Source organism: Physella acuta, unplaced genomic scaffold, assembly GCF_028476545.2.
Source record: "Physella acuta isolate Inbredline_101_S28 unplaced genomic scaffold, ASM2847654v3 ptg000438l, whole genome shotgun sequence".
NCBI lineage: Eukaryota > Metazoa > Mollusca > Gastropoda > Physidae > Physella > Physella acuta.
The window spans coordinates 890,062-907,424 of record NW_026731957.1 but is presented as its reverse complement, the minus strand read 5'-3'; the positions used below and the strand labels follow the sequence as shown (position 1 = coordinate 907,424).

Below are 17,363 nucleotides of genomic sequence, written 5' to 3'. Positions count from 1 at the left end.
ATGTCACAAATTTTGTGACAGGAAATGTCACTTGTGAGTCAGGAATGTCAAACAGGGGGAGGAAATAATTTAATCTTAGCCGTGTCTTATCAACCTAAGTCATGTCACAATTTTTGTGACAGGAAATGTCACTTGTGAGTCAGGAATGTCAAACAGGGGGAGGAAATAATTTAATCTTAGCCGTGTCTTAACTACCTAAGTTATATCACAAATTTTGTGACAGGAAATGTCACTTGTGGGTCAGGAATGTCAAACAGGGGGAGGAAATAATTTAATCTTAGCCGTGTCTTATCAACCTAAGTCATGTCACAATTTTTGTGACAGGAAATATCACATAGAGTTAGTAAAACAAGTCTTATCTGCGTGAAAAAAAGTCAAATATGAGTCAGGAATGTCACAATTTAGGATAATTTAATCTTAACCGTGGCGTCACCTCCTAACTAAGTCATGTCATACTTGCGTGACAGGAAATGTCACATATGAGTCATCAATTTCTTTAGAGTCTGACGTAAGATATTTTTATTTGAGGTACGGCTTCTTAATGTTTCAGGTAAGAAATATACAATGTATCTAGTGTTAATAAAAACACATTCGAGCATAATTCGAAAGGAAGCTCAGTAAAACAGAATAAATTCATTTAATAAAATAATTCGTTAAGAACTACCATCTGTGATCTAGTTTTATGATTTAAAACGGGTTCCAAACATTAAAGAACAATAACAATGTACTGAAACCCCCCACCCACCCTCAACCAACCCCCACATTTCTTCCACCAAAGACTACCCTCCCACAGTCGCAACCACCCCTTCCCTCACCTTTGGTACATGGTTTCATTTACGGACATACGTATTAACGAGGGAAAAAAAACCAATAACTTTCGAATGAGAAATCTTAAAATATATATATATATATATATATATATATATATATATATATATATATATATATATATATATATATATATATATATATATATATATATATATATACATACTATAGTATTACTATATTATATATTTTTTTCCTTCAAGACGTAGGCCTTTAACACCACCCCCCCCCACCCCGTCAATCAATTATCTAATAGCAAGTTTGCTTATCTGCACTTAAGTTCCAGACGAGGAACCAGCAACAGACCAGCCTGAATGCGACTGACGGTAGACGTGGCCCCCGACATTGTGGCCGAATCAATACGACCCCAACCCTCGTCTATCAGCTGGTGTTGGAATGTGCTCTAGATGAATGGGGGCTTATTGTGTTAGCTAACGTCAGAGTTCTTCATTAACTTCAGACGGTAGTCACGTGATCAGCACGTGATTTACCTGCGATACTTATATATATATATGTATATATATATATATATATATATATATATATATATATATATATATATATATATATATATATATATATATATATATATATATATAAATGTTTGTGTGTGTATGTGTGTTTCAAATACAAATGATACCAATGTTTCTTTCAGACTTTTTTCTCCCTCGGGTGGGGGGTGGGGGCACCTGAAACCTTCGGACTAAATTTTCCGGGGAACGGGGTTGAGGTGTGCACCGGTAAAAGTTAATATACTCTAATAATTCTATATAAATTATATTACGTTAAAGGGGGGGGGGAGTAGAGATGAGTGAAAGAAACAGTGAATGGCATATTCTCAAGCAATATTAGCAAGTAATATGATTTTTGTAAACATTTTACACATTGCCTTAAATATTGCTTAAAAATAAATTAATGTTATATAGTTTTGTCTGAAGCTTCGATGATTAAACATACGTCATTGGTAAAGCAGAGAAACTTAAATTAGAAACATAAGAGAATGGAGGCCTGGATTATCAGAAAACCACTAACACGCAAATGAAATTTAAAAAACCTACTAACCGCCAAATGAAAAAAAATTTATCAACAATCAAATCAACAAAAGAACAAAAGAAACCACCAACAAACATATTCACAAAAAAAAAAAAAAAAAAAAAAAAAAAAAAAAAAAAACAACCCACCAACCAACAAATAAAAAAAAGTAAAAAAGAAAAAAAAAAGAAGAAAAAGAAAAAAAATCAACAACAACTAACTAGTTAAACCAGTGGTTCTTAACCTGGATTCTATCGAACCATCAGGGTTTCTGTGGATAAGTCTTTGGGGTTCAGAAGAGGTCAAGACTCCAATGATTCACGATCGCATTTTGTAGGTGCGGACGACATAACTATGAAGGAAGGGTTCGGTTGATGCGCATATGAAACTGGTGGGGTTCGGTACCTACAAGAAAGTTAAGAACCACTGACCTCAACTAAAAATTACCAACAATTCAAACGAGAGAATAATTAAAAAAACATCCAATGACATATTAAAAAAAAAACCCAGAAAATAATAAGCCTCAGTAATTAAAAACACCGATAGCATCGCAAAATTAAATTTTAAAATATTCTACAATCGGCATAAAATCTTAATTCCATCAGCCACAAAATCCCACCAACTTCCTTAATCAAAGAAACCACTAACAAACAGATAATCATTTTTATTCATCCGCCCATCACCAATCACTACTAACTAAGCTCTCAAACAAAACATCAAAAAATGTTATTATACAGCATAAACCGGCACATAGTTTTCCGGAGACAGGAAAATAATATTCCGGATGCCGGCTGACCGGAAGTCGGATTAAAACCCCCCACGTTTCCCAAGACACAGATCCCGCATATGATGAAATGACTTAATGATTGGTCTCGCTAATGGATTTACCTGTCCTTTGTAGCCAGCCCGCCTGATCGATATTAAATCAAGGATTATCGATGAGGTGATTGATTTGGTTCTGATCCCGTGGGTGCTCGGGATTGGATTTCAAACTCGTGTTTTACGTCAGGTGTGTGTTGGGTAAGCCGGCAGGTGATCGGGTTTCAGGTGTTGTCTGGGGTTTACTGGTACGGGGTTTGTTGACTGGGGTTTGTTGACTGGGGTTCGTTGATAAGGGTTTGTTGACTAGGGTTTGTTGACTGGGGTTTGTTGATAAGAGTTTGTTGACTCGGGTTTGTTGATAAGAGTTTGTTGACTGGGGTTTGTTGATTAGGGTTTGTTGACTGGGGTTTGTTGATAAGGGTTTGTTGACTGGGGTTTGTTGATAAGGGTTTGTTGACTGGGGTTCGTTGATTAGGGTTTGTTGACTGGGGTTTGTTGATAAGGGTTTGTTGACTGGGGTTTGTTGATAAGGGTTTGTTGACTGGGGTTTGTTGATAAGGGTTTGTTGACTGGGGTTCGTTGATTAGGGTTCGTTGACTAGGGTTTGTTGATTAGGGTTCGTTGTCTAGCGTTTGTTGACTGGTGTTTGTTGATTAGGGTTTGTTGATTAGGGTTTGTTGCTTAGGGTTTATTGATTAGGGTTTGTTGATTAGGGTTTGTTGATTAGGGTTTGTCTATTAGGGTTTGTTGACTAAGGTTTGTTGACTAGGGTTTGTTGACTAGGGTTCGTTGACTAGGGTTCGTTGATTAGGGTTTGTTGACTGGGGTTTGTTGATTAGGGTTTCTTGCTTAGGGTTTATTGATTAGGGTTTGTTGATTAGGGTTTGTTGATTAGGGTTTGTCTATTAGGGTTTGTTGACTAGGGTTTGTTGACTAGGGTTTGTTGATTAGGGTTTGTTGATTAGGGTTTGTTGACTAGGGTTTGTCTATTAGGGTTTGTTGACTAGGGTTTGTTGACTAGGGTTTGTTGATTAGGGTTTGTTGATTAGGGTTTGTTGATTAGGGTTTTTTGACTAGGGTTCGTTGTTTAGGGTTTGTTGAATGGGGTTTGATGTCAAGTGTTTGTTGTCCAGAGTTTGTTAAGTAGGATTTATTTTGTCTGTTTTATTGGTTCATGTTGTACGGTGTTTGTTGTCTGAGTTTGACATGGTCTGGCCGAATCTTAGCTATAGCGGCTGGACTTTCCCCTTATGTAAAACTGTCAATTGTTACAAATTCACTCAACCTACTCCAGTGTGTTCCGTCCCATCAAAGTAGTGACCCGAAAGTTTGGTTTTTCTTATCAAACACAATCTCTTACAGGTAAGTGCATGCTGTCACAATGTTCGACACTAAATTTAATCTAGGTGTAGGGCATTAACTTCAACCAGTCTATGGCATTAGGGCACCAACTTTAAACTAAGTCTAGGGCATTAGGAGACTAAATTCAACCTAAATCAAGGGCACTAGGGCACTATCTTTAACCTAAGTCTAGGGCACTAGGGCACTAAATTTAATCCTTAAGTCCAGGGCACTAGGGCACCAACTTTAACCTTAATCTGTCTAGAGCACTAGAATACTAACTTTATCCTCAGTCTAGGGCACTACTTTAAAACTAAATTTAGAGCATAAGTTTTACTTCAGTCTCGGGCACCAATTTACTTAACCCAACTCAAGGACACTAACTTTAACTCTTGAGCATAACTTTAACCTCAGTCTACAGCATACACTTTAATTTCAGTCAAGAACACAAACTTTTACCTCCCTCTAAAATTCAACTCTCAAACACACCAGTTAGTTAAATTTGATTGTTAGCGAACGATATCTAAATCTCCGCAACTAAATAATATCACCACCTTTAGAAGTGCGTAGTTTCATAGTAAGCAACCAGGACAAACCTATAAAAATGCTAATTCATTCCGAGTTTCTGTATCGAAAAAAACCCCACAAAACCAGCTCATAAAATGCAACGTATCTCACATTTCCATTACAAGGGCACGCGATGTGTCATCGATACCGTTGAATACGTAATCGATTCGGAAAGGTATAATGGATTACGTTTGGTCCGTTCTGAATACGCTCCGCTGTTTACTCATAACAGTTTGGCTTTTCGTTGTGGGAAAATCCTGGCCAAGCCGGTCAACGTTGTTTGAACAGTGGTAATTATGAGCTAAAAATAGCCAAGGGTCGACCTGAAAAATTGAGTAAACATTCGTGAATTAATTTTTCTTGAGTGGGGGGAAATTTTGTCTTTTATGTTGGAGTGGCCCTATGCAAGTTTGTGGACCAAAATAAAACAAAGAATTGTGTCGGTCATAGGTCAGTTACTGCGACAGGGTAGTCGATGCCGATTTTATAAACAAATGATGTCGTAGGCCTTGATTTCATGTCAATGTTTTTAAAATTCATGGACCCAACATGGAGGAATTGCCCCCCCCCCCCCGAAGAGCGTTTCAGAGAGTCTACCGCCCCTCCGAACGAGATGGAATTTATATAGTAGAGATATACTTTTACTAGTGTCCGCCCCCTCCGGAAAATGTTGACACCGCCCCCCCCCCCCCAAAATATCAAGTGTCCCCCCCCGTAAATATCAAGTGCCCCCTCCCCCCCGGAGAAAAAAGTCTGGAAGAAACACTGCATAAGAAGTCCTAAGGAATGATTTAAATTTTAAAATTTAGTATAACGTCCATTTTTCGATATAGTTCTAAGGGAAAAAAAATCTGCATAAAAAATTAGCTTTTAATTTTCAAATTTTGTAATGTCTAACAAAGCAGTCAGTAGCCCAATCAGATTATAGGCCGCTATCAAGAACCCTTAAAATGGCACTCTGTCCAAGAGTCGTATTGACCCATTCCGGCCCCATCCCGTCCATTTATATATACAATTTTTTTTAAAGTTGGTGAAAAAACGCCTCCCCCCCCCTCCCCACTTAGTTGGACAAGTTTGTTGTGCTTTTTACTAGTCACGTTCCTGTTAAGCTTTCTATTGTGGTGCCACACAAAGAGAAAACAGTTAAATGAGCGTGTGAAACCATGCAGCCGTTTACTTTCTTAACCTGGACTATATACAATTCACTACCACAGCTTAAAATTAGCTTTAAATTTTTCTACCCATTTTGGCGCCCCCTCAGTCTCACCCGCTCTACCCTAGCTACGCCACTGCTATTTTTTGATATCCTGTCTCCTTATGTCCTCATCATTTAGCTATGATGGCCATCTTTCTGTATCGGCCTTTTGGTACTACCGATTAATATTAGCAACACTTCTTAAATTTGTCTCAAAAAGTTGTTAGATGTTTAATGCTTATTAATAATTGTTTTGGTGAACTAAAGTATTTTCTACCGTTAAACTGCCTTATTCACCTAAGAAAGAAAAACACACGAGGAAAAAGTTTAAGATTTAAAACAACTTTATTCCATGCCCATAATCTGTCCTGCAGATCTTGACGGCTTCTACAAGTAGAAAATAGCGCACTCAACATGGCATATAAGGAATATAAAATAACATGGATCAGGAAATACATTACATTAATACAATGGGATTACATATTTTCTTTCTTTTTTTTGAAAGGACAATCAATTTAATTTGTTTGACACTTTTTCAAAAGTCCTTTGACATTGAATAACGACCAAGGGGAGCTGCTCATACGTTTTCTTCTTTCATAACATCTTTTAGATGCTAGCACTTCTTCTAGAGCTCATTATTATCTAATTCCAACTTTCCAGATTGTCATATTACATTAAAACGAAAAATAAATAAAATAACAATATAAAGTAGAAACCTATTGCTATACATACACTTTTTTTTTCATTAACATATTTTATGTAAAGAGCGTGTAAGAGAAGACACTCTTTCAGACCGCGAGGTGTGCAGATGAAGTAGAGTTCACCTGTTTCTATGACCTTGGCATATAAGGAAATGGTGTGTTCAGCACTGTGCCTAGCCGCCTTTTCTTTCCCTAACGTTAGTCAGGTACCCATCAGAGCTGGGTGGACTTAGGGACTTCCTACTGACATGAGTCTGGGATCCGACCTCAAGGCTTTTGGGTGGGCAGGCGTGCGCTCTACTCACCGACCATGCCGTCCTTAGTCAATATTTTATTCGACAAATTATTTCAGCCAGTGTTAATTTGGTCAATTGTAAAGGCAATCACTTTCTTTTGTTGATACCAAAATCATTTATTGACATAAATGTTACATTGCAAAATCTTACAAAACAAAATCTACTTTATTGACTCTCTCCGGGCATTTAAACATAATAATCATAAAAAATATGGAAAGAAACAAACTCAAGATTATAAATTCAAATTAAAGGCATGTTATACAATCAACATAGTAATAAATAAATATAAATGCAAGTATTACATTTTTTAAAAACTGGGATTTGTTAATTTAATTTTAATTTATCAGAAATTAATCAAGCGGAAAGATTGAGTTCTGACTAGCAATGCATTCAGCTAAATGGAACAATTCCAATCATGGGATAATTTTTGCCCCATGATTGTTCGAGGCGTGTGCATTTATTTTTACCCACTGGAATTATCTGATTGTGCGTTTTTTTTCAACATGTAAGTCTAGTTATGGTTAGTTATACTTCAAATAAGTCGGGTGGAGTTACATAGTGGTTATCCTACAAATGAAACACAGGTAATTGATCCTTTACACCTACTATTTATAGGTTGGTTGTAAAACTTTGACATTTCAACTTTGACCTCTAATGTTTACACACGCTTAAGTAAGCCAGGTCAGAGTTTTGGGTATGGGGGGGGGGGGGGGGAACAGTTAATCCCCACTTCATCTCCATAAGTTGGTCAAAACTTTGATGTGACCCACACACCTTACCACACCACAACTGAACCACAAACCACACATTACCCACACACGCACAGACGCAACACACATTCTTTCACACACACATTTTACTTTTCTGTATCGCCAATACACCCCCTGCATTGAATTAAAGAAATCCAACACTCAAAATTTATCAACCCAACAACGGTACACCATTATCAATAAAATCCTTATAAATCAAACTTAACCAAAACAATCTTGACCACACAAGGATTTTACAAACCTTACTGTACTTTACCAAAACAAACTAAAGTTTAGCAAAACAAACTAAACTTAACCAAAACAAACTAAACTTTACCAAAACAAACTAAACGTTACCAAAACCTAACTTGATCAAAGCAAAAAACTGACCAAACCGAAATACAAATATAATTTACAAAAAAAGCTTACAACATCTACATTTACTTCAGACCAGTAGTCTACACAATCCCACGATGCATCAAAATAAATATATTAAAGCATAAACCACACTTTATTTACAGTTTTATAAGTTAAAATAAAACATGATTACATAAATATTTGAAAGACAACTATTGTAGTGATGTAAGATAGTGTAAGAAAAATCTTGTCAGATTATTTCGGAATGCGTCAGATTGTGTCGTTTTTTTTTCAGTTTTGTTAGACTGTTAGTTTGTGGCCGAGTACGTCTGTGGGTCTTAATTTATGTCAGAAAGCGTAAAGCTTTTTTATTAAGTCCCCATACACGTCGAGTCTCATCTCCATCAAAACTAAAACCTTACAGAGTTCGATGTTGGCACGGAGCGATGTAGGTCTTCACATTCAGGAACGTTGTGAACAAGAGCAGTGAAAGTTTTTTTTTAAAAAAGATATTGATGCAAGTCTCAAATCAGAGATACGTTTTTGATTGTCAATTGTAGTGAAAAGTTTATTTTAAAAACATTTTGGCAAGTCTCTAATACAGACAACAGCGACAGTTTTGAAGACAGTCTTTTGTATCTGCTAGAAAATTACAAAACTTTATAAAGAAAAGATGTCAACTTTAAGCGTTTCGACGGTCAATATTTTACTGCAGTGTTGATTTTATTTTGAACGGATTGCGATTTTGTCTTTGGATCCTGGAATTCTGGCATCCGTTGTGGACTTGACGGACCCCAGTCTCGTTGAAGAATGATCTGTGATGCTGCCGGTAGTCGCAGACTTAGTTTTGGCGCTGCTGTAGCTCCCGTTGCTGTTGTTGTTGTTGGTGCTGTTGTTGTTGCCGTCTTTACGTACCGATTTACTTCTGTTCCGTGGCGAGAAATCCATTTTGCTGGCGGAGGTTTTGATCTCCCGACCTCGCGGCGTCGCCGTCGTGACGGCTGGCGGTTTGAGAAACGACCTTTCCGGTTTGGCCTCCAGCCTGGGTTCCGGGTCGGAGCAAAGTTCAAGGTCAATCGCGGCGGCTTCATCCTTCTCGTGCTCAAAGTTGGCGTTGTACTCCATCCAGATGTTGACGCGAATCTGCGAGATCGTCTTCGCCGTTTCCAGACTTTCCTCGTCGTCGTCGTGAAAGACGAGCTCCTTATCGTCTTCGTGGCAGACGTTGACGACAACTTCCTGGGCGTTGGCCAAACGTCCGCCGTCAAGCGCGCGAACTTTGCCAGTTTCTGAAATCCTCATCGTGTCCGTGATGTCGCCCCGGAGTCGGCTGATGCAGTTTTCTTCTAAAGCGCGGTCCAAAGCCAAGACGAAACTCGTAGGGATTTCAGATTCCTGCTCTGAAGACGAGACTTCTTTATTTTTACTTTCGTTTTCGTCATCCGAGCCGTCGTTTCTTTCGTCGTCGTATTCGAAGACGCGGGGGTTCCCGTTATTCATGTCGTCGTCGTGTTCGTAGTTGGTGTTGTAGAGGCTGCTGGTGGTGATTTTGTCGTTGCTGGTTTGGTCAAAGGGGAAGCCGCTCTCGTAGTGACCCTCCTCGGAGTACGTTTTCTCCGTGCGTGACAGCGTGCTCCGTGATCTCGCCGTGACGTTCGTCGCGTGAGAAAACGCTTTCACGTTGCGGAATCTCTGGACCTCTTGCTCGCTTTTCGTGTGCTTCCCGCCATTTTGTTGTGCGGGAATGTCCGATTCTTTCGTTTCGTTTTTATTGACTGGGTGTTTACTAACATCGCTGTTGTTGTTATTGTCGCTTTGCCTGCACGTCGAAACCAGCGGTTTCGTTTTGGTGTTTAGACCGTTTCCGGTTCCGACATGCGCAGTGACGTTGTCTTTGCTGTCCTGTTTGATCATCAGCATGGCTTTCCTGGCTTCCGGAGACATGCCAGAAAGTAATGACGTCTTCCGCTTCGTGGTCAGGTTCTCGTTTGTTGTCTTGGGTTTCGTGGCTGGCTTGGGTTCGAACCTCTGGTGTCGCAGTGTTGATGTCATGATGGAAACACAAAGCTAGTTTTCTTTAAAGTTTTCAATTCTTGATGCTGTTGTACAACACTGAAATAGACAAATTAGAATGTTTATTACAAGAAATATAAAGTTTGAAAACCAAACAGTACACTACACAAAAAAAAAAACACAAAGTAAGAGAAATTACTTCTTTTCCCAGTTAAAAATGCGGCTTATCTAACAAGATGGTTGTAATGGGCAGATGATGTGGAGATCGGGTTTACGGAATACAGTAATAGGTTCAACAACCTACTAATAGACTTTATTATCATGAACTACGGCCAGGTGCCCATGAGAGCTGGATGAACTCAATGGATTTCTACTTGCTCGAGTCATGGGGTCTAGGATTCTGTCGGTCTTTAGATCTGTAGGATGTACCTGAGTCCACCCAGCTCTGATGGGTACCTGACTCATTTAGGAAAACATAGGCGGCTCGGCATAGTACTGACCACACTATCTCCTCTTGTATGCCGAGATCATTAAAACGAATAGACTTTAAGTGATTTGCCTCATGTGTCTTGGGCACGAACGTAAAAACATGCTGCAGCTGCTGTGATGATAATGATGATGATGATGATGATGATGACTGACTGATGACTGATGAATGATGATTGATGATGATGATGATTGATTGATGATGATGATGATTGATGATGATGATGATGATGATGATTGATGATGATGATGATGGTAATGATTGATGATGATTATGATTGATGATGATGATGATTGATAATGATGATGATGATGATATGATTATGAAGACGAGATGCTGCTGCTGCAAAAGATGATGATGATGATGATAAGGATGATGTTGATGGAGATCATTGCATAAATCTGCACTTTCACCACCAACAATGTTAACACATCTAGTCGGAGACAACCCGCTTCTAACCTTGTAAACACAGCCCCAAGTTATCGAACTTGCCGAACTAAACTATCGTCTAAATCAAAGCATGTCAGCAAGACTAGGCCGAGAGATAGGAAACCAATAAATTAGATAAGACGAAGGTCGTCTTTTGATTAGAGTGGAAGATTTTAGTCTGGATCTTCCGCATTTGTGTAAGAAATAAACCTAAGTTTGTGGACCTCTTTCAATGTGTCACAATGATTTGTTCCATACAGGTCAATACTGGGGCCTTCTTATAAACAAAGTACATGGAAAAATATGCGCATACATTTTAAATACATACATAAAATATATAAATAAGTATATATATATATATATATATATATATATATATATATATATATATATATATATATATATATATATATATATATATATATATATATATATATATATACCTATATATATATATATATATATATATATATATATATATATATATATGTGTGTGTGTGTGTGTGTGTGTGTGTGTATATACCTAAAAATGTATGCTTAAAAATAAATAGACTTAAAATATACACTTTTTTATATACATATATATATATATATATATATATATATATATATATATATATATATATATATATATATATATATATGTATGTATATATATATATATATATATATATATATATATGTAGGTAGGACTATATATTTACTCATACAACACATACTGAAACACATACATAGTAATATACATGCATTTATATGTGTGTGCGCGTGTGTGTAGCCGGCCGTATTTAAATATTGAAGAGATCTATAGGTGGGAGATTATATCGATACATAAACCAATCAACCAGCACCACAATCAATCGCCTAGATCTTGATATACGATCTCTTACCTTGGATCGATATCAGGTCAGGACAAGGGCAGGTCACTTCAGTCAGACATGTAGACCTGTGCTAGTTCTCTGGGTCTAATTGTTGTTCTACTTTTTTTCTTTCATCCTCTTTTTTCTCTATTATTTTTCTGTCAATCCTATGTCTATTATCATCTATTGGCTGATTATAGACCTACATATTACCTATAATGATTGTTTCAGTAAAACTTTTATGTAATTTGTTAGATTCTCTCTTTTCACTATAGTAGGTTCAGACTAAGTACTTAATCCTCCCCTCCCCCATACACACTATTTCCCCCCTCCCTCGTTTCAGTGTCAGAGTGTTTATGACAGCACGAGTGATTGGGGGGGGGGGGGGGGAGATCAAAGTTCGATCACCTGCCCCGTAACCAGGGCATAACCTTGAACTTAAGGCCTGTGGTATTTGGTAGTAAGACGTTAAAATATTGTATTGTGCTAAAGTAGCTCTACATTGGGATATTTATGTGTGCTTAAGTAGCTGTACTTTGCACAATTCAAGTGTGCTCAGGTTGCACTACAGTAGACTGTTGAACGTGCTAAAGTAGCACTTCATTGGGATATTTAACACGTGCTAAAATAGCTGTAAAATTATTATAATACTTAAACGCGCTATAATAGCACTACGTACGGATATTTTTCACTTATAAAGTAGCAATAAATTGGACAATTTAAAACGTGCTATAGTAGCTCTGATTATTATAGTTAATCATGTAAAAGTATCACTACATTTTTGATGTTCTAAAGTAGTTCTTTAATTAACAATTAGATCTGAAAAAGTAGTAGACTAGCGCTTTGTTCCTTCTTAAATTCGGACGCTCTTAAAAGTCATACACTAAAATTTGGAAAATGCTGAAATTAATTCAAATCGTATAGTTTTACAACCCTATGACTGTCATAATTACTTATAGTAAAGTTATAGTAGCCCTTTTTGTATAGGGCTGCAATTTTAACGATTCTCGAGATTTTCTAATTTGAAAATCTGTACTCCTTATTACGAAGATTGTTTTTTGTTAGTTAGTAAATCAATTTTATTAAATAATTTGGAATACCATTTGTTTATATCTAGATAAATTTGATTCTTAATGATCTGCCCTCTAAAATTAAACGCGACATAGCCTACGTTTAAAAGCAAATTATTTCAAATTAAGCTGTAGTCGTATGACAACTAGTAACTTTAGTAATAGGATTTCCACTTCTCACCGTGTGACTTATCCTGATTTAAATGACGGCTAATCCACAGTCAATGGTTGATTTGGGAAGATCGATCAACAGATTAAAGACGGGCACGGTTCTAGACATTCAACAAATTAGACTCAGTCAAACATGTGCAGTAAAGATTATGAAATGTGATCGCCCCTATTAAATACGTCATCGCCGGGTAAAAAAATACTTTTTAGCAGGTAGATTAATAACTGCGGTACAACTTAATAGAATAAAAAGACAGCAAAGAACGATGACGTCAATGAAGTTTGATTTATAAATTAACGGAAAAAAATGACGAGATTGTCAGATAATGCAAGTCAGGATTGAATTTACAACATGACAAAAGAATTTCTGGAATGGTGTGGGGAGGGGGGAGGGGGTATAGGGTGAAGAAGAAGAGGGGGGGAGTAGGTTAAATATGATTTGTTGGCTTAAGGCGAACTAAGGCCGCAAGCAAGTTACGCTAATGCTAGGTTGTCAGAGTTAAGCACGTTCTGCTAACAGTTTAAAGGCATTAGGACCAGGAAAGCCACTGTACGATGTATGGCCATAGGTGTAGGCCATTACGTTCGTTGTACCGGTTATTGATTTTTTTAAAGGGTATGTTTGATATTCTTTAAACCTGACGACAATGTTCAATCACACCATCAAATTATCTAAATTACTTTGATATATATATATATATATATATATATATATATATATATATATATATATATATATATATATATATATATATATATCATAGAGTATAGCATTGTTTTAAATAAATATTTTGTTATAAATTAGGTTTAGCATTGTACTGAAATTGTAAAAATTAATTGCGAAAGTAATTTATTATAATATTTGATTGACACTATTTAGAAATCCCTTGCAGTTCTAATAACCGTGCGAGTGATAAGTTTGCGAATATTCCATCAATATTTTAGTGGCATAGAATTACTCCACTGTATAAATTTAGGCCCTAGGCATTTAATTAATTATTCAATTCCTCAATTTTTTTGAAAACCTAAGCGAAGCTAGGCAGTATGCCTAGTATATATATAAAACTGAAAATAATATACAACATTCAAACCTTTAATTTCCAAAGAAATGAATTGTTTTATTTTATTTCGTTAATGTTATCCAGTGTTTACTGACATTCCTTACTCTTTACAACTGCCCCCCCCCCTCCCCATCAATCGGGTTCCAAGTCACGTGTAATAAAACTTCAAGAGCCCCACCCCCATTCCCCACCACCCCGCGTCTAGTCCCACACGTGACGATCCATCGTGTGACTCGGCGTCACAACAAAGAAATGTTATCGGTTTCCAAGAACGATAAAATCGATGCGAAAAAGCTCGTTGAATAATTTAAAGGCCCGTTTTTTTTCCGTGAGCTGTTTACAGTACACATCCCACCAGGCAACTGTTTTTGTATTCTCTGGCCAGGGCGGTAACCCGCTGTTAAAAAAATGTCTATCTGCACGAACACGTCCTACGACTGTAATGTTTACTGTGGCCACGTAAACACTCGGGTACATAGCAGCAGGCGGCACATCATTACGTCTCGCTATTTTTCGTGTCTTGGAAATGAAGCAAGGTCGAGGTCTCTTTACTACCAGGTCTATGGTTCGAGTAACATTCTAAAACCTGAGCTTTACCATGATTTATATATCAGCTCTAAATCAATGGCTGGCTTTTATACTAGGCGTGTACACAGATCATAACTTCCTTTGCAGAACATTGGGACCTAACTAACAAGTACAATGGTAGGTTTAAAGCTCAGTATTACACAAACATAAATACAACCAGGGGGATGACGTGGTCTAATGGTAGAGCGTTTGGCTACTAACACGAAAGTCTCGAGTTCGAATCTTGATTAGGACTTGTTACTATAAGACACCCATCCTGGGTCCTATTAAACTTACGTTGGGGAAAGTAAAGGCGGCTAAACAAAGTACTGACCACACAATCACTTCATATGCCGAGGTCAAGAACCATATGGACACTGCTTCATCTGTCAAATTTATCGCTAGATCTAAAGAGGAATTTTTACTTAAAAATACACCCTCGCTATTGTAACACATATGCTCTACTCCACCTATTTATAGAGACTGTTGTCTCTTAGGTGAATTTTTCATAGCTTTATCACGGCGATGGTTTTGACAAAACACAAACGACATCTTTGTTTCCTTACTTAAAATTCTAACTCTTTTAAGTCCAACTCCATTAAATGGGAACTCTTTTATAACAAAGCTAACTCACTCTTATAAACATAATCTTTAAACCTGTGTTGTGTCCGTTTACCTGGACTAGCACATTAATCTAAACCAACTTTCTATTAAAAAAAATAATAAAGTTCATTAAGCGAAAAAAAAAACCCCACTGAAATCCTGATATTTTAAAAAATCTGAAACAATAACTTCATTTCATTTGTTATTGTTGAACACGTCAAAACGTCAATCATGAGAAAACGGAGAAATCGAACTACAATACCCAATGACGTCAGACGTCTAGAATGGATCAAGAAGTCCCAGACAGGTAATCGATCAATCAGCCGAAACGATTTTTGATTTCTGTTGCTAAAACATGATTGTGAAATATTCTCCTTTTGACGTTTTGTCATGTGGAGACTTGTGTGTTTGAATCTTATTTTTTGAAGTGAATGACTTTGTGTTTGGGTAACGCTGAACATGACAAGTACTAATCGTTGAATTTATTGCGAGCTGTCAGACTTTGAAAAGGTAATTTGGTAGTGGAGGGGGTGGGAGAAGGTGGGGGGGGGGGGGTGGTATGGTTAGGTCGAGTGGCAGAACACTCGCTTTATAGTCTGAAAGTCCCGAGTTCGAATCCTGGTCTCGAGTCCTCATTGTGCCCCACTCCCTCCCCCCCCCCCCCCCAAGCCACGGGGGAACACGGAGAAAACTCGCGGATTTCAAGGTACAGGATATTATTTGTTTAGATCCCATGCCACACTGACCATGGGTGGGAGAAATGATCGGTTTTTAACCGTGGTTAGAGAGTGCCCAAGTGTAGTTGAAGCAGAGTTTAGTTGATTTTTTTTCTTACGCGTATTGAAGGGCAATAGTGCCATTGTGGTAGTTGGGTGAAGTCAGTGTGGTAAGAGATCTTAGTAAATGGCTGAGGTGTGTGGATCTTAGTAAAGGAGGTACCTTTGGGATGTTTGTTTTCCACCAGGCTATAAAAATAGATTAGTATCTTTGACTTGGAAACTAAATTGTGTGGTTAGGTCTTCGCTCGTCTTCATTTTCACCAGGTCCAAATTTCTTCTAGGCATCTATCACCGCAACGCAACCCCCCCCCCCCCCCTCCTCGAAGAAAGTCTACCGCACCTCCGAACAAAATTAAATTTATATTCAAAATATTCCCTTTTACCAGTTTCGCCCCCCCCCCCCCCCCACATGGAAAATATAGTCCGCCCCCCCCCCCCGCCTGCGAAAATATCAATCGCCCCCCCCCCTAAGAGAAAAATGTATGATAGAAACACTTCCAAGTCAGGTACCCATAAGAGCTAAATGAACTAAACACGTTCTGCAGACTGGAATCCATTAGCTGAACCAGAGGCGTAGCGACCCTTCCCGGCGCCCGGGGACAAACTTTTCGATTTGCACCCCCCCTCAAACTTTCGATTTGCACCCCCTCAAGATTTCGATTTGCACCCCCCTCAACCTTTCAATTTATTTTTCCAACCCATTTTGGCGCCCCCTAAGGTCGGCACCCGGTGACATATGTCCCCCCCCCCCCGCCCCCCCCCCCCCTCGATACGCTACTGAGCTGAACCGGTCAGTCGAGTGAATCAGTTTTTGTAAACTCGGCTATAAACGAGATTATGTGGTGTAACGTTCCTAGCAGTCTCTATGATTAAACTCAATCAGAGCAGGATAGACCCGAGTTCCAGGACTCGTCTGGTGTTGACCGCACAGCCAAATCGTCCCATTAAAATCAGATCGAACTTTGACCCCTGTGTAAAGTGACCACAGCGTCACCACGAGACTGTCCATAATAGTCTAGCTAAAACAAAAGTGTAGTAACCGTCACATGATTCAAACATGCGCCATTGTTTGATTAGCAGACGTTACCATATACAACTGAGACATTATGGCGAATGTCCACTTGTGTCATAACATTACATCTGACTATAGCTAGTAGCGTATACTTCTTTTTATAGTGGTGTTTGTCAATAAAAATTAATTAATGTAGCTTTCTACATTTATTGTATTTTGTGATATTTATATTTGTACTAAAACACGCAAATAATTAAAGAGAACATTTTTCTACCCATTAAAAAAGTGAATTTATCACTGTGGGCTATTTAGTATGGGTAGGTTACATACAAGCCTTAGTTCGACAGCGATATTATGAAATAGTTTACAATCTACTAATATTAAAATACAGATACCACACAATAATTGTTACATTTCTGCGATATATCA

At 37.9% G+C, this 17,363-nt stretch overlaps 1 protein-coding gene across 1 annotated transcript; it reads right to left on the bottom strand.

The window, feature by feature from the left end:
- Nucleotides 1–7,964: 7,964 nt before the first annotated feature.
- LOC131943038 (GATA zinc finger domain-containing protein 21-like) lies at nucleotides 7,965–9,992 on the bottom strand. Its single transcript, XM_059303046.1, has one exon. It carries the CDS (start codon nucleotides 9,938–9,940, stop codon nucleotides 8,612–8,614), a length of 1,329 nt encoding a protein of 442 aa, XP_059159029.1. The 5' UTR covers nucleotides 9,941–9,992; the 3' UTR covers nucleotides 7,965–8,611.
- Nucleotides 9,993–17,363: the final 7,371 nt, after the last annotated feature.

Bases quoted from the DNA above. Each gene is read 5' to 3' on its own strand.
- LOC131943038 (XM_059303046.1), bottom strand. From the start codon at position 9,940: ATGACATCAACACTGCGACACCAGAGGTTCGAACCCAAGCCAGCCACG.